Source organism: Phodopus roborovskii, unplaced genomic scaffold (genome assembly GCF_943737965.1).
Source record: "Phodopus roborovskii unplaced genomic scaffold, PHOROB, whole genome shotgun sequence".
Taxonomy (NCBI): domain Eukaryota; kingdom Metazoa; phylum Chordata; class Mammalia; order Rodentia; family Cricetidae; genus Phodopus; species Phodopus roborovskii.
In genome coordinates, this window is record NW_026126461.1 from 4840593 (window position 1) to 4867258 (window position 26666).

Consider the following 26666-nt stretch of genomic DNA (forward strand, 5'->3'; position numbering starts at 1 on the left):
AGTGAATAGCATGTTGACTCAGACCAAAAATGTCAAGGAAGAAATAGGCTAAAGTGAAAGGCCATGGAGGAAGTAAGCCCAAATGACAATCTCATGGTAAAGGTGGGGTCATGTGTGGAGACCAGTGAGGCCCTGGAGAATGTAGCAGACAACAGGCCCTCCAGATAAAGGCTACAGTGGACACTTGGCTGTGACACACAGATTGCCAGACAGTGTCCTTAAGTGAGACCCAAGGGCTTCAGGCTCATGGCAGCCGTAGCTTCTCTGCTTGCAAGGGAACTGAGTCTTAGGTTGTAGCACTTGGAGCAGAGCCCACACTAGACAGACTACACAGAGTACAAGCCCAGCCCACCCAGAGGGTCATTTGGCCTTAGCTTTCCTGCCACGTCTGTCCCTGGGATCATTAAAGCTGGGAAAGAACTAGCCAGAACAGAGAATATGCTATTGAGTATACTGGGCAGAGGCTAGTGGCTACTACTTCCTCAGCAATAGGAAAATGAATCTAAGGGCTATGCTGGCCCTGCCCAGAAATGTTGGCAAGATGACTGAGCAGGTGAAGGTACATGCCAAGCCAGATGGGACTCAGGATGGGAGGAGGGAATCGTCTGGCAAATGTGCTGTGGTTAACACCTGAAATAAAACTTTTAATAGTTGTAGCAATAAAACATCCATACCAAGCCACCAAGCCTACTTATATCACTAGGTACCAGGCTGGCTACAAAGCTATCCTGGAAAAGGAATTTACTGCCGTTTTAAACAGCAGTCTCAAACTCAGGAATGGGAAGGAACCCTGCAAAGTGACTCCCAGCCAGTCATAGCGCTTGCTTTCTGTCATGCAGACCTAGAGTTGCTCTCCCAGGAGAGACAGACCCTGCAGTACTACTACGGTTCCAGCACTACCGTAGCACGTGTGTGCTGAGCTGAAACCCAGGCCTAAGATCCCACAGTGTCCAAGACACTCAAAAGCCATCTGCCATAGTTACTGTTTTTATTGCTGTGATGAGATACCATGACCATGGCAACTCTTATAAAGAAAACATTTAATTGGGGTGGCTTGTTTATACTTTTAGCAGTTCAGAATCACAGCAGGGAGCATTGTGTCATACAGGCAGATGTGCTGGAGTAGCTATAAGAGTCCTACATCTTGCAGGCAACAGGAAGTCAACGGACACAACAGTATCCTGAGCATAGGAAACCTCAAAGCCAGCTCCCACAATGACACTTCCTCCAACAAGGCCATACACACTCCAACAAAGCACCTCATAGTGCCACTTCCTGTGAGATTATGGGGGCCGATTACATCCTGACTACCACTTTCTACTCTCTGGCCCCACGAGGTTGTAGCAATAAATGTAAAGCCTGAGAGAAAAATGGGCATTGCTTATAGGGAACACCAACTTGAATGACAGCTCGTCTCCTTGGAAACCATACAAGCCAGAGGAAGATGCATGATAAATGCTAAAAGGAGCATGAGGCAAAGTCTACATTCAGAAAAACCTTGTTTCTGAAAAGAAAGTGAAAAGCCAGTGTGATTCTTCAGAGGATGCAAAACAAAGAACTACTGACCTCTTTGTAAAGATTGACTAAAACCTTCAGTACAGGTACAGTGGGACATGCCTTTAATCTCAGCACTCAGGAGACTGAGTCGGTGCGTTTCTGCAAGTCCAAAGCCAGCCAGGGAGACTGAAACGTTCTTCAAACACAGGGAATGACAGAGTCTTTAGAAGTCTTAGACGATGGTTAAGTAGAAATTATCCATCTGATGCTCAAGCATAGTGACACTGAAAGTGAGCGTGTGAGGAAGCAGGAGTTGTTGGAGACAGGAAATGTAAAAACTTGAAAATACTCAAGTGTTCTCGAATTTTAATTTAAAAAGGGGGAAGGGGTTGGGAATGCAGCTCTTAACTAGCATGTGTAGCGCCCTGGGGTTTATCTCTAGCACCCCCACCCCCTCATTCAGGTAAGACTCCCTCATGTCATCAAAAATGGTAAAATTGTTGCTAGGGAACTGGAGAGAGATGGCTCAGCAGCTGAGAACATGAACTGCTCTTCTGGAAGGACTCATGTGGGTGACCCACAAGCACCTGTAACTCCAGCTTCAGGGGATGCAAAGCCCTCTGGAACCCATGGACGACTGTACTCATGTATCCATACCTATGCACATATACACATACTTAAAAAATAAATGTTTTTAATGTTGGTACTAGCAGACTATTCATATGTGTGTATCGTGATACCCATAACAGCTGCTGAAAGCTACATAAGAAGATACACTACGTGACAGCCAAGACAGATGTGACTACAACTACAGTTGCATGCTATCACATCTGGCTGAATAGTCCTTTTCCCAGATGAGCAGATGTCAGTAAATCACCTGAAAGGGTGCTCAACATTACCCACTGGCAAAGAACTGAGACCACTCTCCACAAACGGGACAAGGGCTTTGGCACGCTGGAGGGTTCCACGGACCTCAATGAGAAAAGCTGTAGGTAGTATCTCAAGCTGACAGAACAACACAATTGTGTTCGAAACCTGCAGCTCACGTTTACAGCCACCAGAGGGTAGAACATGGGGTGTTCTTTGAAGCTTTCCTTCCCAAAGGAATGTGCGGTTCCTTAACAAATCTGGTCATTCCCTTAATGAGTCCATGTCTTGTTGATTTGAATAAGAATTCAGTAAGGGCAGTGATGCTTTCCAAGTTGCAAAGCACATGACTGACCAATATACAAGGCATCAAGCAGTCCTGTATACTACCAATAAATGTGAAATAATTTCATAGCAATGTTAGAGTGGAATAAAATAGTGGTCGATTTGTTTAACACTAGGGCTTTCTTGGATGTGCATTCCTGCCATCTCAAACAATCAAAAGAAACACAAGTCTTGTGCCCTGAAGACTACAAAATCTACAAAATAGAAAGATTACTGTCAGTAAGTGAAAAGCCACTTAGGAGGCAGAGGCAGATAGGCAAGCCTCTGTAAGTTCGAAGATGCCCTGGTCTATAGGGCGAGTTCCAGGACAGCCAGGACTGTTGTACAGAGAAACCTGGTCTTGCAAAGCAAAACAAAAAACGACAGTAAAAAGTGAGAAGCCGTCCTGTGTCCATGGCTCTGGGAAGGTAGTGGAGAGGTAGTCCCCAGTAGCCACCCTGACTCCCACTGCCTGAGCCTTTGTGCGGTGCACTTACCCACACTCTCCCTCCAGATTAGCAAGTCAGGGAAAGCTGCAGGTCCAGTCAGTCTCATCCTAGCAGTCGAGCACAGCAAGAGTCTCCAGCTCTTGCTGAGGCTGTCAGCTGCTGCTGTGGTCACCCCTCATGGCACTGTACATGCCAGCACTCTTCTCCCACCAACTGCAGCAACAGGCGAAGCCACTGGTCCTGCTGTCGCCGCTGACAGCCCCCAGGAATGGTGAGGAAACCTTGCTTGAGCAGAGAGTTCTAAAAGTTTGTAAACACTCCTAGGCCTATAGGTACACAACAACAGCCCACCATCTTCAACATGTGGTACAACACCAAAGAGGAGGAGTCTGGAGCCTGAGGGACGGTGAAAGGGGGCTGTGGTGTGTGCCTTTATTGTCGGAAACCAGCGGTCTGCTGACCCTGCACCCTGATGATGGGTGGGACGATCGCTCGTGGCCATGTCATCACTGAGTTACCTGGCTGTGCAGGGGACTCTGTTATGCATGCACCGTTTGTTTCCCTTTTAAAGCAAAGGTGCCTCTCTCTTCTCTCCCTCCTCCACTCTCTTTCTCCTGCTTTTGGTTGGCCACCAGCTACCCCCTCCCCTTTTCTCTCCCCTCAACCAATAAACTCCACGTGGGCGCTGAGTCTCATGTTTGTGTTTCAAAGGCAATAGCTGCAGCAAAAGAACAATTGTAATATCTGATGTAACCACAAATTCTAAGAATGTGTCAAACTGGCACTGAGATCTGCTACCAGTGTGTGAAAACATCACTGTTGTGATAAATTGAATGTGAAGGCAAGGCCTGCCCAGGATGGTCTAGCCCATCCAAGATGAGGATGCCCCCCTGAGAGGAAGGGAGAGCTACATCTAGTCTAGTTTTACAGGGGACTTCTCTGGGATGCTATCCGCATGTATACCACCTTAGCACTCAGCTAAGCAGACAAGTGTTCAGTTCTGGGGTGCTGACGCCGATGGATGGGTTTCAGAATGAAAGTGCTTGAAGTTAGGAGGTGATGGCCCATGCCATTAATCCCAGCACAGGAGGCAGAGGACAGCCAGAGCTGTGAAACCCTGTTTTGAAATAAACAACAAAATAACCATAGCTTCGGTTTAGGGCTTATGTATCTAGTTGTTTGGAGCCCTTGTTCCCTTCCTGAGTTTCAAAGATCAGGTACTACAGTAACTTCCAGATATCCCCTAGTGATGTCGCGTTTGTTACTGTCATTCCACTCTATATTATTATTATCATTTTATGTGTGTGTTTTGTCTGCATGTTAGGTAAGTGTACTATGTGCATTCCCAGTGGCTGTAAGGGTCAAAAAAGACCATCAGATCCCCTGGAACTGGAGTTACATAAAGATGGTTGTGAGCTGTCATGTGGATTCTGGCTTTCCAGTTTCACTCAATCAAATCATCCGGGAAATCGGAACTGGGGAATCTGATGTCTAGCGGGCACTTAGGTCTAGGCACTGGTCGCCAACCCTTCGGGGGGCGCACAGGCTCCGGCACCCACACCACCCTAGTTGCTCTGCTAGCACTTTTTGTTACATCAACTTTGCGGTGACGGGTGAAGCTACAGGTCCTTCTGTCATTGGCTGACAGCCCAGGGAAGGTGGGCTCCTGAGGCTCGGTGTCAGTATGCCACCCCCACCCCCAAATCCCAAGTCCAGAGCCCCGCGCGCTTTGCGGAGGCCTGTTAGACACACAGACAGTCGGGTGGCTACTAACTGTCCCTAGCTCCGCCTCACCGCCACCTGACCCCACACAGCCAATCAGCCAGTCAAGGGCGGAGGCCGCGTGAGGCTCGCGGATTGGCCCGAGCGTGGCGCGCAACCAATGCGGATACCTGGGGACTCGAGGCTCCACCCCCTGAGAAAGGCTGAGGGCACTCAGGCTTGGGGTGACAGGACCCACTGGCGATCAGGGGATGGACGCGGTGCGGAGAAGCACGCGGGGTCGCGCGGAGAGCCCACCCGACAGGTGCGTTCCCTCCAGGGAGCCCGCGGTGTATGGGGACACCCGGGGGACCTCAATGAGGGACTGGCGTGGTCGGAGGGAGTGGGGTCAAGGGACACGCAGATAAGTCGGGCCACACCACCCGAGAGAGGACGGGCCACCGCCGAAACTAGGAGAGAAGGGAGCCCGCGGACAACAGCTGTCCCAGAGTGGGTCTCGGCCTGCTTCCCACAGCATGGGGTCTTGGAGGCTGGAGCGGGCAGCCGAACCACAATTATCTGCATCTAAAAGGAATCGCTGCTGCTTAAAAAGTAGGACATCGTGGGTGTGGGACAGGAGAGGACTTTAGGGATGGCCGCCCCGAGGTGAAAAGTGAACCTCGGTGAGTGAGCCCTGGAGGCCCCTGGAGGGTGCAGGAGGTTGCAGGCTCTGGCCGCCTGCAATGCTCTGGAGAATTCCTCCCCTTGAGCGCAAGGTGCCGGCTCTGGTTCAGTCTTCTCCCACCCAGGAATGTGTCTTACCATGAGCCTCCTCTTCTACCCTCCTCCTCTCGTCCTTTTTTTTTTTTTTTTTTTTTTTTTTTTCCTTCTTCTTCCTCTTTCTTTTCCTTTCCCTACCGCTCACTATTTCCTGCCTCCTCCCGCTGGGATTACAGGCTTGCCCTCTGTTTAAATAAGCAACTTCTGTGCCTATGCCTAGGATGTAGGATATCTCTTTCAAAATGTGAGTCTATAGAGCATGCCTATAATCCCAGCGCTGGAAACAGACAGGCAAATTGTGATTTGGAGGTCAGCCTGGATTACACAGTGAGAACTGGTCTCATAAAGGCCTAAGCGTGGCGTCAGCTTTTGCTAGTCAGTCATTAAGCAGTTTCACTTTCTTCAGGAAGCATCCTCACTGATGAGACTTGAGCCAAGCTACAGACAGGAAAGCTCGGCAGACCAGTGGGCTTGCAGCCCTTTGGGGTCTTTATTCATAGGAAGGAACAGGCTTGGGGCACAGGCAAAGTCCCTGCATTAATGGAAAGAAAGCCCACTGACTCCAGCTCCTGGGTGATCAGTCACCCTTTCCAAGGCTCCAAGCTTTGCAGGGTTAGGCGACTCTGTGGGACTTAACGCAAAGACAGACCATCAAAACTACCTGTTGTGATGTCCCCCTTGGCTTAGAGGGCGCAGTCAATTATTGTGTTGGGTTCAGAACACATTGGCTTGAGCAGTATTGAATTTTAATCATGTGAAATACACTTTCAGGACTGGTAGCTTACCATAGAGATTTCGGAAGGTTGGTGACTCTGGTGAGAGCACCAGGGTGTCTTCTTAGGGTCCCTGAGACTTTGCATTCTGTCATCCTGTGAATGGAATCCCTGCTGTGTGGCAGCCTATCCAGGGCTCAGATGACAAAGCCCCTTGTTCCCGGAGCTTCCCTTCTCTTAGCCCCCAGAGACAACACTAAGCATGTGTCAGATGATGAATGGGGCTACAGGGGACGCGTGGGAACATGGAAGGCCAAGCTGGGGCCTGAGAGTCAAACAGAACAGCCTCACACAAGCAGATATACTAAAGCAAAGACTTAGACAAGTTTAGATGGGGTGGGGTGGGGTGGAGGGCAAGAAAGTGCAAGCCTGCCCCAGGGAGAGCCAAGGAGGGCGGGACAGCCATAGGACATGGACACCTGCTGCTCTAGGAGCCCATTCCAGGAGCTGCCCACTGGAAGTCATCAGGAAATCTCCAGGGGATGTGTGGCTCCCCAGCCAGTGGCAATTCTGCTGCCCTCCAGCAGTCAGTCAGCCTTAAGCTGGGGGAGAGTATGCCTGTCTAGTGTGCGCCAGGTACCGGGTGCCTGGAAATCGTGGTGTCTCCCGTACCCCTGGAGTGCCGCTGCCCGCACCATGCCTTTCCTCCCTTCACAGGCTGATCTCTTTCTTACAGGAAGGTCTATATGGACTACAATGCCACCACACCTCTGGAGCCGGCAGTCATCCAGGCTGTGACAGAGGCCATGCAGGAAGCCTGGGGCAACCCCAGCAGCTCCTATGTGGCAGGTAATTCTAGAAGAATCCATGACAATAGAGCTGGAGCTCTCCAAGATTTTCTTTTTTCTTTCAGCTTTAAAGAGCATATTTCCCCATGTGTAGAGGGATGTTATATAAAATCTAGTTACTACAATGCCTACATTACTTAACAGAATTCCCAAGAGTTAGCAAAAGCCAGGCATGGTGGCACATACCCTTAACTAACTCAGGAGGCAGGGGCAGGCAGGTCTTTGTGAGTTCAAGGCTAGCCTGGCCTATAGAGTGAGTTCAGGACAACCAGTGTTCTTCCACAGAGAAGCCCTGTCTCAAAAAACCAAATAAACAATTATATTATAATCTTAAACATGTGTTATTAACGTCTACATAGTGTTTTCTATGTAAATCAGCACCATGTTACAAAAATATACCTAATTAGATTCTTGTTTATTTGGTTGTTTTTTTTTCTCTCCCCCCCCCAACATGGTTTCTCTGTAGACCAGGCTGGCCTCGAACTCACCAATACCCACCTCTGCCTCCCGAGTGCTGAGATTAAATGTGAGCACCACCACTGCCCAGCTCTGATCTGATTTCTTTCTTTATAATTTATTTTATTTTATGTTCCTTGGTGTTTTGTCTGCATGTATGTCTGTACAAGGGTGTCAAAAGCCCCAGAACTGGAATTACAGACAGCTATAAACTCATATGGGTGCTGAGAATTGAACCAGGGTCTTCTGGAAGAACAGCTAGTATTCTTAACACCTGAGCCAGTTCTCCAGCCCCTCCTATCTGATCGATTTTCTTTTTTCTTTTTTTCTTTTTTCCTGGTTTTTGAGACAGAGTTTCTCTGTGTAGTCCTGGCTGTCCTGGTGTCCTGGAACTGGCTCTGTAGACCAGGCTGGCCTTGAACTCAGAGATCTGCCAGCCTCTGCCTCTTGAGTGCCTAGATTAAAGGCATGCATCACCATCACCTGACCCCTGATTGTTAATGTCTTCTTCCCCAGTATCATAGTCAGGCCAGGAACCACCTGACAATTCTTTACATTCACTCATTCATATGTGCATTCCACATTGCACAATCGGGGGTCAGAGGACAAGTTGCACGAGTCGGTTCTCTCTTCCTAAGATGAGACATATCTTGAGCAGGCGTTTTTTACATTTTTCTTGAAAAGTCCCTGATTATATCTTGAGCCCTGCTGTCACCTTGAGGGCTATGTTCAGGCTTTAATGCGTTCCTCTGCCACCTTTTCCCACATGAAGGTCTCACTGAGATCTGTTTATAAGCCTGTGCCCATCAAACACCATTTCCATGATTGGAAGTCTGTCCCTGGGCATTTTGGGAATAAGCTTTTCAGCCATCAAGGCTACATGTGTACCTTGACCGTTGTCAGAAAGGAAAGTTGCAGGGCTTAGGAGATCTCAGTGGATAGAGCACCTGCTGAGTTCCCATCTGAGTTCAGATCACAGAACCTGTGTAAAAGCCTGAAATTCCAGCACTCACGGGGCAGGGGCAGGGCAAACTGACTCTATAGATTAGCTGAGTTTGCAGGCTCCAGACCCCACCTGGAGTTCAGCAGGACCGCCCCCCAAGGAAAACAGTAAGCACCAAGGAAGATACTTAACCTCTGGGTTCCACATGAGTGTGCACCCATACGCATGTGTGCACACATGCACACTCATGCAAAATAAAGAATTTTGAAAAAAAAGGCAAAAAAGGGAAGTTGATTTTTTTGTTTTTGTTTTTTTTGCTTGGGTTGAATAATGATATTCTTTCTAGTTTGCCTTTGTAATATAGAGTTTTAAATTTGAATTTTTGGATAATAATTTGCTTCAAGTCAGTAGTTAGAAACAGTATTCCACGATTTTTTATAGACCTGGAGGCTAATGCCTTGCCTTGCTAGTTAGTGTTTATCAGTGGGATGGCCAGGACCCTGCACCAGCCCTCATTGCCTGTGCTGTGTGTTAGGGTGACTAAGGTGAAGCATATTAATGCTGGTTTATTATGAACGGAAAGCCATCTAGGGGACTTAAGATGACACACGCTGACTGTCACACAGGGGTCAAGCTCTGGCCTTACTTTTGCTATGTTCCTCCTACGAGGGTTTGGTGGGTCTCATAACAGCTCACCAGCAGCTCAGTGACACAGACTCCCAAGTCCAAGGCCAGCCACTCATTAACTCGTCTGTTGGCTCATTTCTAGACTAGTGTCTCCTATGGTATGGTCAAACTTCTGAATGGATACACTGCAGGAAGCCAAGACGATGAAGGGTAGCAGGGGAGTGGGGGCAACCAGTTGGGAGACTGTTTCTGGCCTGAGTGACATCCCAGCTGCTTTCGGTTGACATCTGAGTAGAAATGCCACAAAGGGGAAGAAAAGTGAAGGTCACTCATCACAAATGTTTGTTTTCAAGACAGGGTTTCCTCTGTGTGGCCCTGGTTGTCCTGGAACTCACTCTGTAGACCAGGCTGGCCTCAAACTCACAGAGATCCGCCTCCCCTCTCCCTGCACCCCCATACCCTGGGTGCTGGGATTAAAGGCATGCACCACTACAACCCATCATCACAGACGTTTCAAGGTTTCCCGGTATTAGATTTTAAAATCTAGAGCAGCTTGCACTGAGGCTCTGTGGGAAGAGTCTGAGCACTCCAGATGTGCCTTGGCCTTGCTTGTAACAGCCAACAACAGCTGGAAGTAGGGAGGAGCTTTGGCCAAATGACTGTCCAGCATGGGGAAGCTGGCATGGATCCAGCATCCGATTCAGGAACCACTGGTGTGTTGGCTGAGAGCCCTGACACACTGTCCAGTGAAACTGGGTGGCACCTAGGACACCTTTCTGAAGGCAGATGTCCTCAGCCTTCCTCCTGTGTCCCAAGGCTGGCCTGCAGTGTGAGAGAAGGTACTGACTGGTTTGGTGTATGAAGTCTCCCGTTCAACTTTGCTTACCTCTGTTTTTTTGTTTGTTTGTTTTTGTTTTTTTACCTCTTCCCCTTGTCCCTCCTGAATGGGAAAGTGAGCCATAACCCCCATCCCCCACCCCCAGCATCCAGTAAGAAAGCAAAGCTGTACCAGAAGAGCTCATAGGTTTCTCACTCCCAACCAGGCTGCCCCTGGCTCTCACCGAGATCCGTAAGGCTAGTGGTGGCCACTGACTTGCTAAGTCTCAGGTGGTAGGATGTGTACTCACCTGGGGTGGCTGTATTTTCCTTCTGGAATCACCCCAGCCCTCAGCTCCCCTGTGTGCGACTGCCCTGTTAAACATGGAATTGATAGTAATTAACATTTTTTTTTTTTTTTTTTTTTTTTTTTTGTCTCTCAAGGTAAGAAGGCCAAGGACATTATAAATGCAGCTCGGGCAAGCCTGGCCAAGATGATAGGCGGGAAGCCTCAGGACATCATCTTCACTTCTGGGGGCACCGAGGTAAAGTTGCTTTCTTAGCTTTAAGGAGGAGTGAAGTGTGGGAGGGGTCTGCTCTTGCCATTGTTTTGGAACCAGTAATGCCGGCTTTCTCTTCCACATTGTTCTGGGACTCTTCTGTGATTTCCTACTAAGGTGTTTGTAGCACTGAGTCTGTGGTTTCACCTGTCCCAACTCATTTTAAGTTGATAGAGTGAATTGGAGATAAACCTAGAAAGAAGACATTGCAAGGGACAGGGACAGTTGTTGGCTGTGGGTCAGTTTGCTTCAGCCATAGTAGGTCTTAAATTAAAAGTGAATTGGGTTTTTTGATGCCAGTAATAGGCTTTTGCCAGGACTTAAAAACAAACAAACAAAAGATGTTCACCCCTTAGGGAATGGATGGAGTGGAGAAGAGCCGATAAGGGCTCCCGGGGAGGGTAGAGATGTTACCTGGAGCCGTTAAGACCTTCTGAGGTAGGGCGGTGTATCTCACTTGCAGACTGGAGGGCATACATGGGTTCTTTTCAAAGTGATCTCTAGACTCAGTGCGGCCTCTGTCGAAATTCTGACACCTGTCAGTTAACTGTCAACTAACTTATGTGGGAACTAAGGGCCCAGACTTCTGGAAGACTGGGTAGTCTCCAAACCAAGTCTGTAAGAGCTCCAGTAACTAGACAGTTTGGACAAGGACAGAAACGGTTGTTCAGAAACGGTGTGACAGTATGGACTGCACTTGCCATGTGCCTAGGTAGCCAAACACCCTGCCTTCTCAGGACAGGCTTGAACAGCTGTCATTGGCATAATAGTAGGGTACCTGCAGGATCTGACAATGGAGGGTTTCTCAAAGAAAACGTGGATAGCATTTCCCTTAAAGGAGGACGTTTGCTTGGGAAGCTGAGGCAGGAGGCAGGAGGGTCGCAGGTTTGAGCCAAAACAGGACATTGAATTCTGTCACAACAGAAATAACAAATGAACTTTGAATCATCAGAGGACACAGAGGAAAGAAAGAGAGCATTGGGAAAAGGTGTTTATCACACAGAGCTTACAAATGACGGGCGCCCAGCACAGGTAGATGACAGTCAGCAAACAAGTCAGTGCTTTGAACACACAGCGCAAGGGAAGCACGGGCTTTACCCTGGCAGCCATCCAGGGCCCCGAGTGACCGACCAGTGCACAAGTGTGAACACAGCTTTGCACTCCTGCAGCTGGCAGCCAGCACACACCAGGGGCCGCCGTGTCAAATATCTTAACATTAATTTTCATTTGACTTTTGATCTTTAAACTTCTTTCTTTCATCTTATTTGTGTTTGTGCATGTATGTCCTCCAATTTGCATTCCTCCAAGCAGGGATGGAATTCTCCTTCCTGACAGGTTCACATGATATGAAGGGTCATGGTTACTAACAGAACAGGCACACTTGAAGTGAGTCCTAGAATGTCTGGAGTTTGGAGGCTCTCCACAGGTACAGGCCCGTCAGGAGGGTGATGCTCTGGTCCTTTCCTTTTGAAGTCTCAGATACAAAAGAGAGTAATGAGCAAGAGGTTCGCTGTCTCCACTGGGAGTATGGGTGGCAACTCTCTCTGTTGTGTCTCCACAGTCAAATAATTTAGTAATCCACTCGATGGTGAAGTATTTCCATGAACAGCAGACCCTGAAGGGGCACATGATTGACCAGTACAGCCCTGAGGAGGGCGCCAGGCCCCATTTTATTACATGCACGGTGGAACATGACTCAATCCGACTAGTCCTGGAGCATCTCATAGAAGAACACACAGCAGGTCAGTGACCATGGGGCCTGGCCTGGAGCTCCCTGAGGAGGGCAGAGAGGCCACACAGAACCTGGTTCATTCACCCTGTGCATGAGTAGCATTCTGATCAGGGTGTGTACCCCATTTGATTAGCCCATTAGAAGCTGATGGCTGTTCCTACTTGCATGAATAATGCTGCTGTGAGCTGCTCTGTGGGTGTTTGTGTGGACAGTTCCTATTCTTGGCCCAGCACCTAGGAGCAGAATTGCTGGGGCATAACACAGCTGAATTTGACAGATGCTTGTGTAGATGTGATCAACCCAAGCCTCTGCTTTCCAGGTCAGTGTCACCCTCTGACACCATCAGCTGTCTCTGTCCCTGTCAGAGCTTCTTGCCTGTCTTTTCTACAGTAGTCATCCGCATGGACTGTACCTCTGTGGCTTGTTATCTAGCATCTTTTCACACTGTCTTGGCTCTCCGTTGTAGGAATGTTCACTCGTGTTCTTACCTGTTTTGGGTTTGAATTTTTGTGTTTAGTGGTTGCTGGAGATTGCTCGAAGGGCCTCAGGTGTGCTAGGTCAGTGCTCTTCCACGAATGGGCAGGGGCCTTTGTCCCCTTGCCCGAATTTTTGTTGGAGTACTTATCTTTTTATTGACTTACAAGAAGTATACATATATTTCAAACAAAGGGCTTAGTTTTGTTTGTTTTTCAAGACAGAGTTTCTCTGTGTAGCTCTGGAGCCTGTCCTGGAACTAGCTCTGTAGACCAGGCTGGCCTTGAACTCACAGAGATCCACCTGCCTCTTCCACCCGAGTGATGGGAATAAAGGCATGTGTCTTCTTTCTTTCCTTCCTTCCTTCCTTCCTTTTTCTTTCTCGTATCTTGCACACAGTCATGGCCATGCCTAAATCTATCCCAAGAGGCAGAGGGTAGAGAGGGTGCTCGGGCTGCCTTTCTAGGTATCTGTCTGCTGATGGGACAGCCAGCATTTAGACTCCACTGGCTGTGGGCAGAGTGTGGGTGGAGTCTGTTCCAGTGCTCTGTGGTCCTTTGGTCATTTGTCCCTGGAAAAATCCACTTTTTGCTGTCTCTCCCTGGGTGTGTCTGCTAATGTGTCACCAAAGGTTTTGCCTGTCACCATGGCGCTTCCAGCCTCCTGCAGCTACTCGCCACCCAAGCCCTGCAGTTGTGAGAACAGCTGGGGCCTGAGTTTCTCAATGGACAGTACCTTAAATTCCTCTTGTGATGTTTTCTGAACTCTGATAACACATTCCTTTCTTTAAAACAAAAATATAAATATGGAGTTATTTGCATGGTTAACCTCGGTATATGCATTTTTATCTCAGAGGTCACTTTTGTCCCAGTGTCGAAGGTGACCGGGCAGGTAGAGGTTGAGGAGGTCCTGGCGGCTGTCCGGCCCACCACATGCCTTGTGACCATTATGCTGGCCAATAACGAGACTGGAGTCATCATGGTGAGCCCCAGGGGGAAGGCGCTGGGTTGGGGGGGGGGATCTGTTCTTTTTCTGTCTTGAGCTCTGCGGCTTGGCTTTGCCTTCTGCAGCTCTTGTCAATCATTCCGTCCCCATCAAATCGGAACCACATACTCATTCAGCTGCTTACTTCCCTTCCCACTTCAGCCTGTCCCCGAGATCAGTCGACGAATTAAGGCCTTGAACCAGAGCCGGGCTGCCTCGGGCCTACCTCAAATCCTCGTGCACACGGATGCGGCTCAGGCGCTGGGAAAGAGGCGAGTGGATGTAGAGGACCTGGGTGTGGACTTCCTGACCATCGTGGGGCACAAGGTATGTGTGCAAGGGCCGCCTTCCCTGCTCCTAACGGCCACAGCAGCGTGCAACCCTCAGCCCTGCCGTTCCTTACTGATTAAGTGAGCTCCAGGTGCCTGTCAAGGACCAGGTGCTGAGATGCAGTGACAGCAACTCAGGAAGGGCTTTGTCCTCAGTAGCTTTCCGTGTGTGTGTGAGACGGGGCCAGTAACAGCTAGGATGACATCTGGCAAGACACGGATGGCAGGACAGCCCATCCATGTGGGCTCGGTGGAGGCCGGCCGGCCGTGGGTTTGGTACACACAGAGTGCTGGTTGCAGGGAGATGTATGCAAAGACCTCGTCTGCCCATGTGAAGGACGCCACAAGCACAGAAGAGATGGGCCCAGCCGAGTGTGGCTCCCTCTAACTTGGTTTGGTCTCAGTGACCCGTCAAGATGCAGTTCAGGGACAAGGTCATAGCAAAGACCTTGGCTTTCTGGCCGCTGACCAGGACATCCTGTGCTGTTGTGCCGCATAGCCCTTAGCTGCTGCCTAAAGGAGCACACGAGCTGGCCAGACACTGTGACCCTTAACCCTCTGCCTCTAACACTGAGAGGGCCGGAGCAATGGGTAGGAAAAGCCCTTGGCCATCTCTTGTGCTAGCCCTTTCCTTCACCACCCTGTTGTACCAAGGGCTCTCTCAACACAGGGCTGGGCCGTGAGTCCAGCAGCTGCCCTTGCTCAGGCTGGGGCTCTGCTCTGCACCTGGGGGCTCTTGTGACTCCCATACACCGGAGGGGTAGCAGATAGACAACCCAGGCCACGAGGAAACAGCAGAACCGTGCCCTCCTGGACACTTCCAAGCCCCTAGCACTCAGACACAAACGGAACAAACAGGTCACCAGGCAGTTCCCAGTGAGTAAATGACTGGCTTTTCCTTCCAGTTCTACGGTCCCAGGATTGGTGCTCTGTATGTACGAGGGGTCGGTAAACTTACCCCCCTGTACCCCATGCTGTTTGGAGGTGGACAAGAGCGGAATTTCAGGCCAGGGTAAGGTTGAAAGCCTACAAGCTTCTGCCCGGCTGGCCACACTACTGTCCGGTTTCTTGGCCGTTTCTGTCTCTCAGAAGCACAGTGCACGTGACCCCAAGTCAGAATGGCTGCGGACTGATGGCTGCAGTGAGTCTCAGTCCTGCAGTCTCTCGGGTGACTCAGAGCACGTGATAGGAGTCCCCCTCTCTCATAAATACTTCAGGGTGCTGGGTTCCCAGCATGCTGCTCTGCTCTGCTGTTCTCTTCAGTAGGGGCTCAAATGGGACTCTGTTTTCCTTTGTGAGAAACCCGGGTCTCTATTGCATATGTGATGTCTTAACCCCAAAATCAGTGCCAGCAACACCTTCGTTAGAACGCCTAAGAAGAGGCGGGGGCGGAAACAATGTCATGGTGCTCCTTGGCAAGTGTTCTACACCCAGAACCAGACTCTGGAAACAGTGGTAAGGGAAGGCAAGGACCGCCTCCATGTAAAGGCTGCAGCCAGCCAGCCAATCAGGAAGTAACACTGGGCAATACTTGCACTAGCCCAAGATAAACCTAGAAATATATGCCAAGATATTTAAAAATGGAACAATGGAAGAAAGATGACATCTGATGGGCAAGAGGAAAATACTTTGAATGACACAGATTTCACATTGGAAGCCATGGGGACATTGGAAGCCATGGGGACCAGAGAAGGGTTTTGCACAGTGCTGAGAGAAAACCATCAAGCTGGAACCCCACACCTGGCGAACTGGCCTTCATGTCCCTCGTGGCCTGCTCAGCCTGTTTTTTTATACAACCCAGGACCAGCAGCCCAGGGGTGGCATCGTTCACTACGGGCTGGGCCCTCCCCACATCAATCTCTAATTAAGAAAATGCCTTACAGCTGAATCTTATGTAGGCATTTTCTCAATCAGGTTCCTTTCTTTCAGATAACTCTAGTGTGTATATCAAGTTAACATAAGACTAGCCAACACAATATGATATATTAGTATAATACATATAATGTCTGGAGCCTCAGGGAAAAAAATTTCAAAGAGATGAACAGGTATATCTCCAAATTAAAACATAATTTGTGGGCAGTAACCACAAAGCACAGTTTTAAAAAGCAGGAGGGTTTGGAAGCGTAGCTCAACGGTAGAACTCTTAACCAGCATACACAAGGTAGTAGTTTTGGTGGTGCCACAAAAAATTGGTAGGAAGCAGTTTCAAGCCCCGGTGCCTTAGTTTATTTAACTGTTGCCAGGATAAAACACTGACAAATGCAACTGGAGGGAGGGTTTCTGTTGACTCTCAGTTAAGGGATACATGTGGTCTGTCACAGTGGGAAGTCCAGGCAGCCGGAGCTTGTTGTAGCGCATCCTCAACCAGGAGGCAGAGAGTGATGACTTCCATACTATTGCTCAACCCCTTCTCTTTACCTGAGTTCAGGATCCCAGCCAAAGGAATGGTGTCACCCACAGTGGGTGGGTCTTCACACCTCAGTTAATGAGTTAATGTAATCAAGATAATCTCTGTATGCCCAGAGTTCTGTCTCCCCGGAGACTCTAGACCCAATCAAGGTGACAATTGACACTAACCATAACTAATGACATGGCTGTCATTTCAGTAATGACGTCAAATGTAAATGGTTTAAATACAACAAACACATAAAGGGAATGTCATGGGCTATAGAGATGGCTCATCTGTGAAGGGCACTTGCTGTTCTTGCAGAAGACTCAAGTTCTGATCCCAGCACCCACATTAGCTGGATCCCAACCACCTGTGACTCCAGCTCCAGGAGGTCCATGGCCCTCGAGGCCCCTGCACTCACATGCATACCGCCTTCCCCCAGACACACACACACACACACACACACACACACACACACACACACACACACACCCCTCACAAAACTTAAATCCCTTTAAACAGACTCCAAATATATCCAGAGGGGCTGGCTCAAAGTGAAGGGGACAGGGGGATGGCATTCTCATCCCAGCTACAATGGACTGGAGAGCACCGATGGAGAAGGCTGCTGCAGTAGGAAGAAGGCTGAGTCCACCGCGGAGGACGTTCAGGGAGTGGACACCACAGAGCAGACATGGCAGAATGAAAGAAGAAATAGCTGGCCGAGAGCTCCGTGGCGGGCTTGCTGAGCATGCGCGAGGAGGCCTGGTTTTACTCTCCAGAGAGAAAGGGGGACAGGGAGAAACCCACGGTTATAGTGGGAAACTTCGACACCCCCCTCTCAACAGAGGCTTCGTCACCAGACAAAATCAAGGAGGCAGAAATCCCTACAAGCACCTTGTTCGGGAGGCCTCGGAACACAGGAGGGAAGCTCTCCAACCAACCTCAGCCCCGAGCGCTGAGGTGACTGCTGTCCCCTTAGCAGACCACAGGGCGGTTAAGAACAGAAACTTTACAGCGTTTGCTCTTTAGCCACAGTGGACTGGAAGCAAATTCCAGAGAATAGAAAAGTTCCTAAACAACTGCAAACAGGAAACACTACAACCAGGAGTCATGGGGGGTGGGGGAGAGTAGGCAAAGAGAACTGGATGAAACTGGATTTAGCGGGTATGGGGATCTAGCTACAACAGGCTGAAAGGACAGTTTGTATTCTAAAGAAGAAAAACGTGCGGTCAAGGGCCTAAGCTGCTGTACGAAGAACTTGAGAGCAAAATGGAGACCAAAATGAGCCCTGGAAATGGAAGAAACTGCCCCTGTGAAAACAGATTAGGGAAGCCAAGACGGGTTCTTTAAAACAAAAGCCCAAACCCTAGTGCTTGGGAGGCAGTGGCAGAAGAACCAGGAATTCAGATAGCCCAGGCTATCTTGTCCAAAAAAAAAGAAAGAAAGGAAAACCCCCAAACTGACAAAGAGGAATGAGAAAATGCTCAGTCAGGGTTGGAGGAGTGCGGCTTCAGACCCTGCAGGCATGGGGACCCAGTGAGGACCGCCTGGGAGCCCCATTGCCAGTAAATCACGAGGATGGCACCTTGTGTCTTTGGAGATGGAATCTAGCTTTAAAACTCCCAGAAGGAAATCTCCAGCCCTAGCTGGTTTCACTAGAAAATCTTTCCAAATGCCTAGGGATCACCAACCACATCTGCTCGTTTTCTTCCAGAGAAGAGAGGAAAGGACAGTGGGCTTTTTATGAAGTTGGTGTCGCCTGATGCCAGCACCAAGGCGGCAGAGTCGTTCAGCATCAACACTATCAGTGCAATCCACCGCTGTCAACAGGCCCTGAATAGAAACAATCACACCACTGTTTCATTTACTACAGGAAAAGCATTCGACAGAAGCAACTCCTATTCCTCTTAAAACTCTCAGATGGTAACAGCGAAGGGAAATTTCTGAGCTTGGGAATGGCTCCTCTCCCTCACCCACAGCCACTGCCGTCAGCTCAGGGTCAGAGAACATGCGTCTGGAAAAAGGTGGTAAAGTCAGCTGTCAACCTGCTGCTTCAACCCTGCTGGGAGCCGGAGGCAGGCAGAAAGAGGAAAGAGTGGAAGCCATCACTGTTCCAGAACAGAGAATGAGGCTGCCTGTGTAGAGCCTCCAGGGAAAGCACTTCTAGACTCAATAAGGTCACAGTATAAGAAGAAACTTCCAGAACGTTACGTGTGTGTCTACTGCTAGCGAACAGGTAGATATCACCGGTCATTTACAATGAAAAACACTCAGGCATGAGTCCACTAGAATGTTTAGGAATCTAGGAATCATGTGCCGAGACCAGAACCATGGTGAATGTAAGTAAACAACTTCCTGTGCTCGTGCTCATGAATGGAAACGTCTGATGTGGTAAAGGCAGACATATGCAAACCTGCCTCCACCCTTGTTACACTCCCAGCACAGGCATCAGCAACTCTGTACGAGCTCCCAGGCGACATGAAAGCACACGAGGTCATTGGTGGCCAGCCTGCATCTGATGGAGCCATTTCATTATAAAACCGTATCCCAAGTGAGGCCTTGCTGGTGCTGAGGAGATGGCACACGCACTAAAGTGCCTGCTACAGGACCTGGGTGGCATCTGCAGCCCTGTGTACAATCTGCCCGTGGCAACACTCTTCTGTCCCTGGGGCTGGGTTGGGTGGGGATGGGTGGCACCGCAGAGCTCACTGACTAGCTTGTCCCATCAAATCAGTGAACCCCAGGTTCAGCGGGACCTCACCACCAACAACAGAAAAGGGGGGGCATGACTAAAGAAGAAACTGTTCAACTCCTGGTCGCACACGTACACACACATGCACACATGGAGGAACATATCACACACCTTAAACTGTTGCTTTATGAACAGCCATTACCAAAAGCCTGGCTGCCTACCAGGAAAATATGTTTAGCGACAGACCCATCAACATCTAGAGTTGTCCTTGTTTCCTGCCCACAAAACAAGCCAGGGGAGAAAGAATTCATCTGAACTCACAGTTCCAGGTTCAGCTCAGCACCGCAGGGAATTCAAGGCTGTAGGGGCAGCTGGCAACAACACACCAACGGCTGGCTTTCTCCACTTTTTTATTTTTATTTTAGGCAGGGTTTCTCGGTGTAACAGCTCTGGTTGTCCTGGAACTTGTTTTGGAGAGCAGGCTGGCCTCAAACCATTCCCGGGATTTGGGTCCTGAACCGTTTAAGAGTCAGGAGGTAGAGCATGTCTGAGATCCCAGCACTCAGGAGACAGAGGCAGGTGTGAGTTTGAGGCCCACCCAGTTAGTATAATGAGATGACCCCTCCCACAGACATGCCCACAGGCCAACCTGCTCTAGATAATTGCTCGTAAAGATTCTCTACCCAGATAATTCTAGATAGCGTCAAGCTGACAATTTAACCATCACAAGAATAAATAAAGAGCTCCTCAAACTCAAAAGACAAACAGAAAGTGGGCCAAAGACATAAAGGACAATCTCCCTATGAAGTTAGTCAGCTTCTGAGTATGCAAGGAAGTATTCAGATGCTAGGTTTAGAGAAATGCAAATGAAAACACCCTGAGATGCCCTGTGTCCCTTGCCTGTCAGAGTGGCTAGGATAAGAAGTGGCATGAAATCCTGGTGAGGTTGTAACTGAATGTCCTCTGGTGATAAACTGGCAGGTAACGGCTTCGAAACATACTTATAGAAAGTTAAGAAAATTTCATCCAGCCAAGACTTAACAAAATTATTAAGTTAACGTTGGTTTCCCCCTGCATATTGAGGGGTTTAGGCTTTCAGATGGCAGATCAGCTAGTGAGAGCTTAGGCATTGTTCCTTCCTGCCTGTGTCTACGTGTGTGTCTGTACACCCCTTCCTCCTGTTGGTTCCTAAGCTCTCTAAGGGATAGTCCCCATCCCACATTATACCTGGAGCCTGGCACGCCAGAGAAGGCGGGGCATGTTCTCTCTGTTGGAAAAGGGTCCAGGTGGAATTGTCAACTGTGGATAGCCATCATGTCTACAGCAGACCATGGCTGTCCAGGCTCTGTGTGTGTGTGTGTGTGTGTGTGTGTGTGTGTACTGTAGTTCAAGGCTGTTCCTGAGCACCTAGAGGCACAAGTTTAGGAAGTACAATGTAAGGCACTTTAGAACAATGGTTCATGTTCCCTCCTAGGACCTTCACTTACTTTACACCATGCCTTGTCTCCTGCAGGACCGAGAACACGCCCATGATTGCTGGCCTTGGGAAGGTAAGGCTGGTGACCTTGGGCAGGGAACATGAACCCACAACTGCACCGTAAGGAGTAGGGTTTTCCCACGCACCGCCTGGTCTTGTCCCGCTGTCGCGCCAGCCCCAATTAACGCACAGAGACTCTGTATTTGATATAATGCTGTTGGCCCAGTACTAGTTTCTTATAGGCTAGCTTTGTCTTAATTATTAACCCATTTCTATGTATCTAGTATTTAGACGTGGTCTTCTCTTACCGGGGAGCCGGCCGGCATTCTGCTTTCTCCAGGCTCTCCATCTTGACTCCTCCTTACTCCTTCCTCTTTCCTCCTTGTCTCCTAGTCCCTCCTATCTTGCTTTCCTATTGGCCAACAGTGCTTTATTCATTAACCAGCATGAGAAACATACAGAATGGCATCTCCCATCACTGCACTGATTAATCAAAGTCCAGAATTCCCTTGGTGCGGCTGAAAACCTAGAGCCAGGCATGGTGCACTCATGTAGTCTCAGTACTTGGGAGGTTGAGGCAGGAGGGTTAGGAGGGACTTTTGTTCTTTGTGGTAGGGTGAGTTTCTCCTGCTTAGCAGTTGGGGGGGGGGGGAACTAGGCCAGTGAGATAGCTCTGTGGTAAAGGCAGCCAGCCTGATAACCTAAGTTTGATCCCTGAAGGTCTTTTGTCCTCTGACAGCCCCATGCACTGTGCCATGTGCAAATGTGTGTACACAGACACCGGCACCCACCCACACATGTGCACAGACACACATGCATGCATGCACGCACGTGCACACAGACACACACATAGGCATGCACCCACACATGTACACAGACACACTTGCACTCGCATGCATACACACACACACACTAAATAATAGAGTAGTTTTTAAAGGAAAAGCTCTTGAGTCTCTTCTAGAAGGAGGGATGGTAATGCTGCCCTCACTGCAGGCAGTCGGGCTGCGTCCCCTGTTCATCTATGAGGCGTGAGGCGCCAGGTCGGGTATGGGACTGTTGGCCTGGCTCCTTTGGAGCCTGAGGTCTGCTAACTCTTCAGACACTGGGCCCTGTAAGGATGGTCACATTGCATCCACGGGAGGGAAGCAGAGATGGGCACTGGTGCTCAGCTCACTGTCTTCTTTGTATTGAGTCTAAGACCCCAGCCCATGGGATGGTGCTGTCCACGCTCTGGGTGGGTCTTCCCTCCAAAGTTCTGGACATACCCACAGTTTGTTGCCATAGTGATTTTAATGGCAGTCTAGTAGACAATGAAAAATAGCCATCATACTTAGGATCCAAAACCATCCAGGTCCCTCTTACTTTTCCTGTCATCCTGAGATGTCTCCCACTTTCCAGGCCCTCACTCTCAAGGCTGGGAGAGCCCTTGGGGTTCCTGGCCCTCATGCATCTGAGGCATCAGCTGTGACTGTCTCTTCCTCCCCCAGAATGCCAAGGTGTCTCTTGTCCATTTTCGTGGCCCACAGCACTGGTTAAGTAGTCTTTTGTTGGGCATCTGCCATGGTTTCTCTTGTACAGCAGTTAGCATGACCCTAACATACCACAGCACATCTTCTCGGCCCTTACTAGATCTCATTACATGTACACCAGGCACTCAATATTCTAACCCTCCCTGCCCAGAGCCTGCAGGCATCACCTTCGCCAAGGCAGGCAGCTATCCTAGAGACGCACTGCCTTCTCCCTGCAGGTGGGACACCCTTCCTACTCCCTCATGACTGTCTCCTTGGACACCTGGGGCCCTGTTGGGGTCCCTTGTCCCTCCATGGAATGGCGCTCCTTAGGACCTAAGGTTCCTTCAGGGTTTAATCGCTGTTGTCTCTGACACCTGGAGCCTGTAGGAAAGGGTCTTTGCAAGTGTCTGGTCCCTTGACTCTCACACTTCTGTCCCCAGGCTGCTGAGCTGGTGAGTGACAACTGTGAGGCATATGAGACCCACATGAGGGACGTCCGAGACTACTTGGAGGAGAGACTGGAGGTGAGGGTGGGGGTGGGGGAGGGGAGAAGCTGCCCTCGAGGGAGGCACCCTAGTGTGGGAGCGTGCAGGCAGCAGGGCTGGCACCAGACACTTCCTCCCCGTGAAGGGGACTCAGTTTGGGGACCAGGAGAGCACAGTAGGTCCTGGGGGAAGAGGGAGCAGAACTGGGTCCTGGAATTCAGCTGGCATCAGAGACCCTATGGCCCCTGGGACCGAGCAGGACTGTGTATCTTCCTCACAGTCACATGGTTGTGTGTGAAGGGTGAATGTGTTTAGTGTGTTTACTTGTCCATAGTCTGTCCCCATAGATAAACACATGTTGAGATTCTGTTTCCAAAAAAAGGCTAGACATCAAAGAGTTGCCGGGAGAGGGTAACTTTGAAGAGATCACTGAGTGTGGTGTGGTTTGGTTTTTAGGCTGAATTTGGTAAGAGAATACACCTGAACAGCCGGTTTCCAGGGGTGGAGAGACTTCCCAACACCTGCAACTTTTCCATCCAGGGGTCCAAGCTTCAAGGTGACTATGGGTGTGACTCTGGCCCCTATGTGTCTGAGCCTGGGCCTTCCCGTGCCCTGGAGCCCCCCAGGCACACTACGCTCAGGCCAACCTGTCTAGAAAAGAAAGAAAACCAGTCCAGGCTAGACAAGCTCCTTCAGCTCAGGGTTGCAAGGGGCTGCTGTGCCGGCTGGCTGAGGGCAAAGTGCAGGGGTTCGGGTGACTTCTCCCCAGAGCAGACTCTGGCAGAGTAACACTTCATTTCCCGGAGGGCCTCAGGTCAGGGCCCAGACCTGTGTTTCACACAGGGGCTTCTGAAGGGAGCTTTTGACTTTAAAAAAACAAAAAACAAAAACCAAAAACAAACAAAAACCAGTTTATCTATAGCCCTGGCTGTCCTGGAACTCACTCTGTAGAGCAGGCTGGCCTTTCCCTCTCCAGTGCTGGGGGATTAAAGGCACGGGCCACCACCACTGCCCAGCAAAGACTGCAAAGACTTATCCATTTGTTTGTTTGTTTGTTTAAATGTATTGGAGGGTTCCATCTACATGATGCCTGCAGGCCACGAGATGGCATCAGATCCCCTTATATATGGTTGTGAGACACCATGTGGGTGCTGGGAATTGAACCCAGATCCTCTGGAAGAGCAGCCAGTGCTCTTAACCACTGAGCTGTCTCTCCAGCCCTTGGCTTTTGACTTCTTGGGAGAGGGTGTCACCCCTTAATCTCCCTGGGTCCAAGAGAACCCTGCTGTCCTGATGGGACATGATGGCAGCTGAAGCATATGCTTGTTGGGTGCAGGTAGACTTGCTTGCCCTCCTCACAGACCCCTTGTGGAGGGAGCCATCTCCCTCTTGTTCAGGGGCACTAGTGCCCAGTGGGGACCTGTGTTGATTGAAGTGTGACAGAGGTTCTTGGTTTAACTACATCAGCAGCCCTGGAATTTAAGGGTCTAATCCTGGGCTTGTGAGAAGAGGGCAGTGTGCCCCACGTGCACACAGCAGTAGAGAGCTGACCTTAGCTCTACCTGGCACCAAGCCTGTGAGCAAGGCAGCCTAGCCTGTCAGGGTCCCAGCGAGGAGGATGCTTAGAATTCAGTTTTCAAAGCCAGTCTCAGGAGGCAGAAGAGGGTTGGCATTTCTGTTGCTGGAGGGAAGAGGAAATCATGTTCCTGGCATTCTGTTTGCACTGGGATTCAGTGGGTGGTGGCAGGGAACCAGACCTAGAAGGCTGGGAGGGACGGGAGCTGTCTAGGGACACACGCTGTCTTCACAGGGTGTGTGGTGCTTGCACAGTGCCAGACACTGCTGGCCAGCGTGGGTGCTTCCTGCCACTCAGATCATGAAGACCGGTGAGTATTCTTAGCTACACCCAACTCTCGGGTGGAGGTGATGGAGATGCACGGCCTAGCCACTGAGCTGCAGACTCAAACAGGAGGGAAGGGTTCTGCTCCTGGCTGCAAGCAATTTAGGTGCCTGTGGATGGGTTTGGAGCTGGGTGGATGGGCTTGTCTCCGGGACAGCAGCCAGCAATCCACCCCGGATCCAGAGCTGGTGGGATGGTATATGATCGTGTGAAGGGAGATACAGAGGGTCCCTGTGCCAGCCAGCAGAGGGGGACAAGGACCAGGCTCTCAGGGAGTCAGTCCATCACAGAAGAGAGAAAGGATCTATGGAGGGCAGACAATGCCTGGAGTCCAGCCTGGTAGCCGAGGCTCCGTCAGGACCAGGGAGACTGAGGCCAGCTGGAGAACAGGGCCAAGGGGGAGATACAGACAGGAAGGGCGCAGGGGCTACCCTGGGGAAGCACTAGACAGCATCGTTCAGGGGACATTCACCATGGCCCCAGTACAGGAGCCGGGGCTCAGTGCAGAGCTGAACATGGGTGGCGGATGCATGGGAGGAGGTATTAGGGTTAGGAAGCAGTGTGCTTCCCCATCTGGAGCACAGATTGCAGAATTTTAGGGGGACCTTACCTTTGTGTAGGCTTGGAGGACTGTCTGGGGACAGGAGGGCTCCAAGAGGTGACAGCAGCCATGCAGATAGCACCGAGGGGACACAGTACACCCTAAGCTTGAAGAGCTGTCTGGGCGGTAGGGCACAAAAGAGGGCAAGTCCTCAGCTGCAGCTGATACTGTCCCTCCCTTGCAGGCCATCCCCAGTGCTGCTAAGCTGTGGTATCCCCGTGGACGTGGCCCGGAATGCACTCCGGCTCAGTGTTGGCCGCAGTACCACCAGGACTGAAGTGGACCTCATTGTGCAGGACCTGAAACAGGCCGTGGCCAAGCTGGAGGGCTAGGGCTAGGGCCAGCAGCCACTCTTCCCTCGGCGGCCAGCTGCACTTTGGCCACTCCAGCCATAGGAAACCCCCTGTGAAAGCTCCCGGCCCCTAAGCTGTCCCCTCTCGCGCGTGGCACCGAGATGACTGCTCTTACTCTGGGTACAGAGTGACGAGAGCTGCCTGTCACACAGAATCCCACTCCAGTCCCCATCCCATCCTCACAGGCTCAGGGTACCAGCGCTACATAGGACTCCCCTGTCACCTTCTGCCAAAGGCTATGTGGGAATGGGCATGTCCCACGTATGGGGCAGCCTGTCAGGGGCACATGGCCCCAGGAGTCACTTTGGCCAGAAGATAAAGCCCACTGTCACTTAGCTGCTCCTGTGAAAATAGGAAACTTGGTTCTGTCTTCCGTCGTGGCCTCCCACGTGCTCCTACAGAGCCTCCCTCCCCTGGCCCCAGTGTGCCACCGCCCTGGCTCCCTGGCCTGATGTGCCCAGATGCGGCCTCATGCCTGGCCGGCCCTTCTCGTCCCTGGAGGTCACAGTTCACCCTGCCCCTTGTCTTCTCCCTCCCTTCTACTCAGGGACTCAACTGGAGTGCGGCTGGCGGGAGGCTGGTGTGTTCTTGTCTTTGCCAAAGTGGGAAATCTGATCATTTCTCACTCCGCTTTAATTGCAATCTTTGCGGAGGTTTCTGTCATCTTGAGGGTGTGTGGCACACATTGTACCAATATTTATATGGGCGTGTCTTCTGGGAGAATGTTTTAGCATGTGGGCCTCTGGTCCAAAGGGCGACACAACATGTGAAAACAATTGTCAGAGACTAAATGAACCAATAAAAGATGTCTGCACTTGCTGAGTGCCTTGGGCTTTCTCTGATGGGGGTAGGAAGTCTCTGTTTTTGCTGCTGTACACCTGTCTGTCTGTCTGCCTGCCTGTGTGAGCTGAAGGGAAGGAGCTTCCTGGTGTATCATTGTGAAATGACACCAAATGCTTAGAAGGGACTTCGGATAGAATGAGAGAGGTCCCTGATCAGCATCTACCTGTAGCACCAGGGAGAGGCCGTGCTAGCCCTCGCTTCCCGTGTGGAGCTATGAGGACATGAGCTCACCCCCGGCGTGGGGCTGTGACGTCATCCTCACCCCGATGGGCTGTGACGTCATCCTCACCCCCGGCGTGGGGCTGTGACGTCATC

The 26666-nt window shown here is 50.4% G+C and overlaps 1 protein-coding gene across 1 annotated transcript; it reads left to right on the top strand.

Annotated features, from left to right (window-relative positions):
* The first annotated feature begins 541 nt into the window (after positions 1–541).
* Scly (selenocysteine lyase) lies at positions 542–26327 on the top strand. Its single transcript, XM_051190660.1, is given in 14 exon segments — positions 542–559; positions 3203–3408; positions 5005–5163; positions 7068–7180; positions 10466–10566; positions 12143–12323; positions 13641–13768; positions 13934–14098; positions 15006–15112; positions 20695–20731; positions 22610–22693; positions 23111–23210; positions 24465–24540; positions 25340–26327. Coding segments are annotated over 14 exon segments (1623 nt in total). The 3' UTR covers positions 25488–26327.
* The last annotated feature ends 339 nt before the right edge of the window (positions 26328–26666 follow it).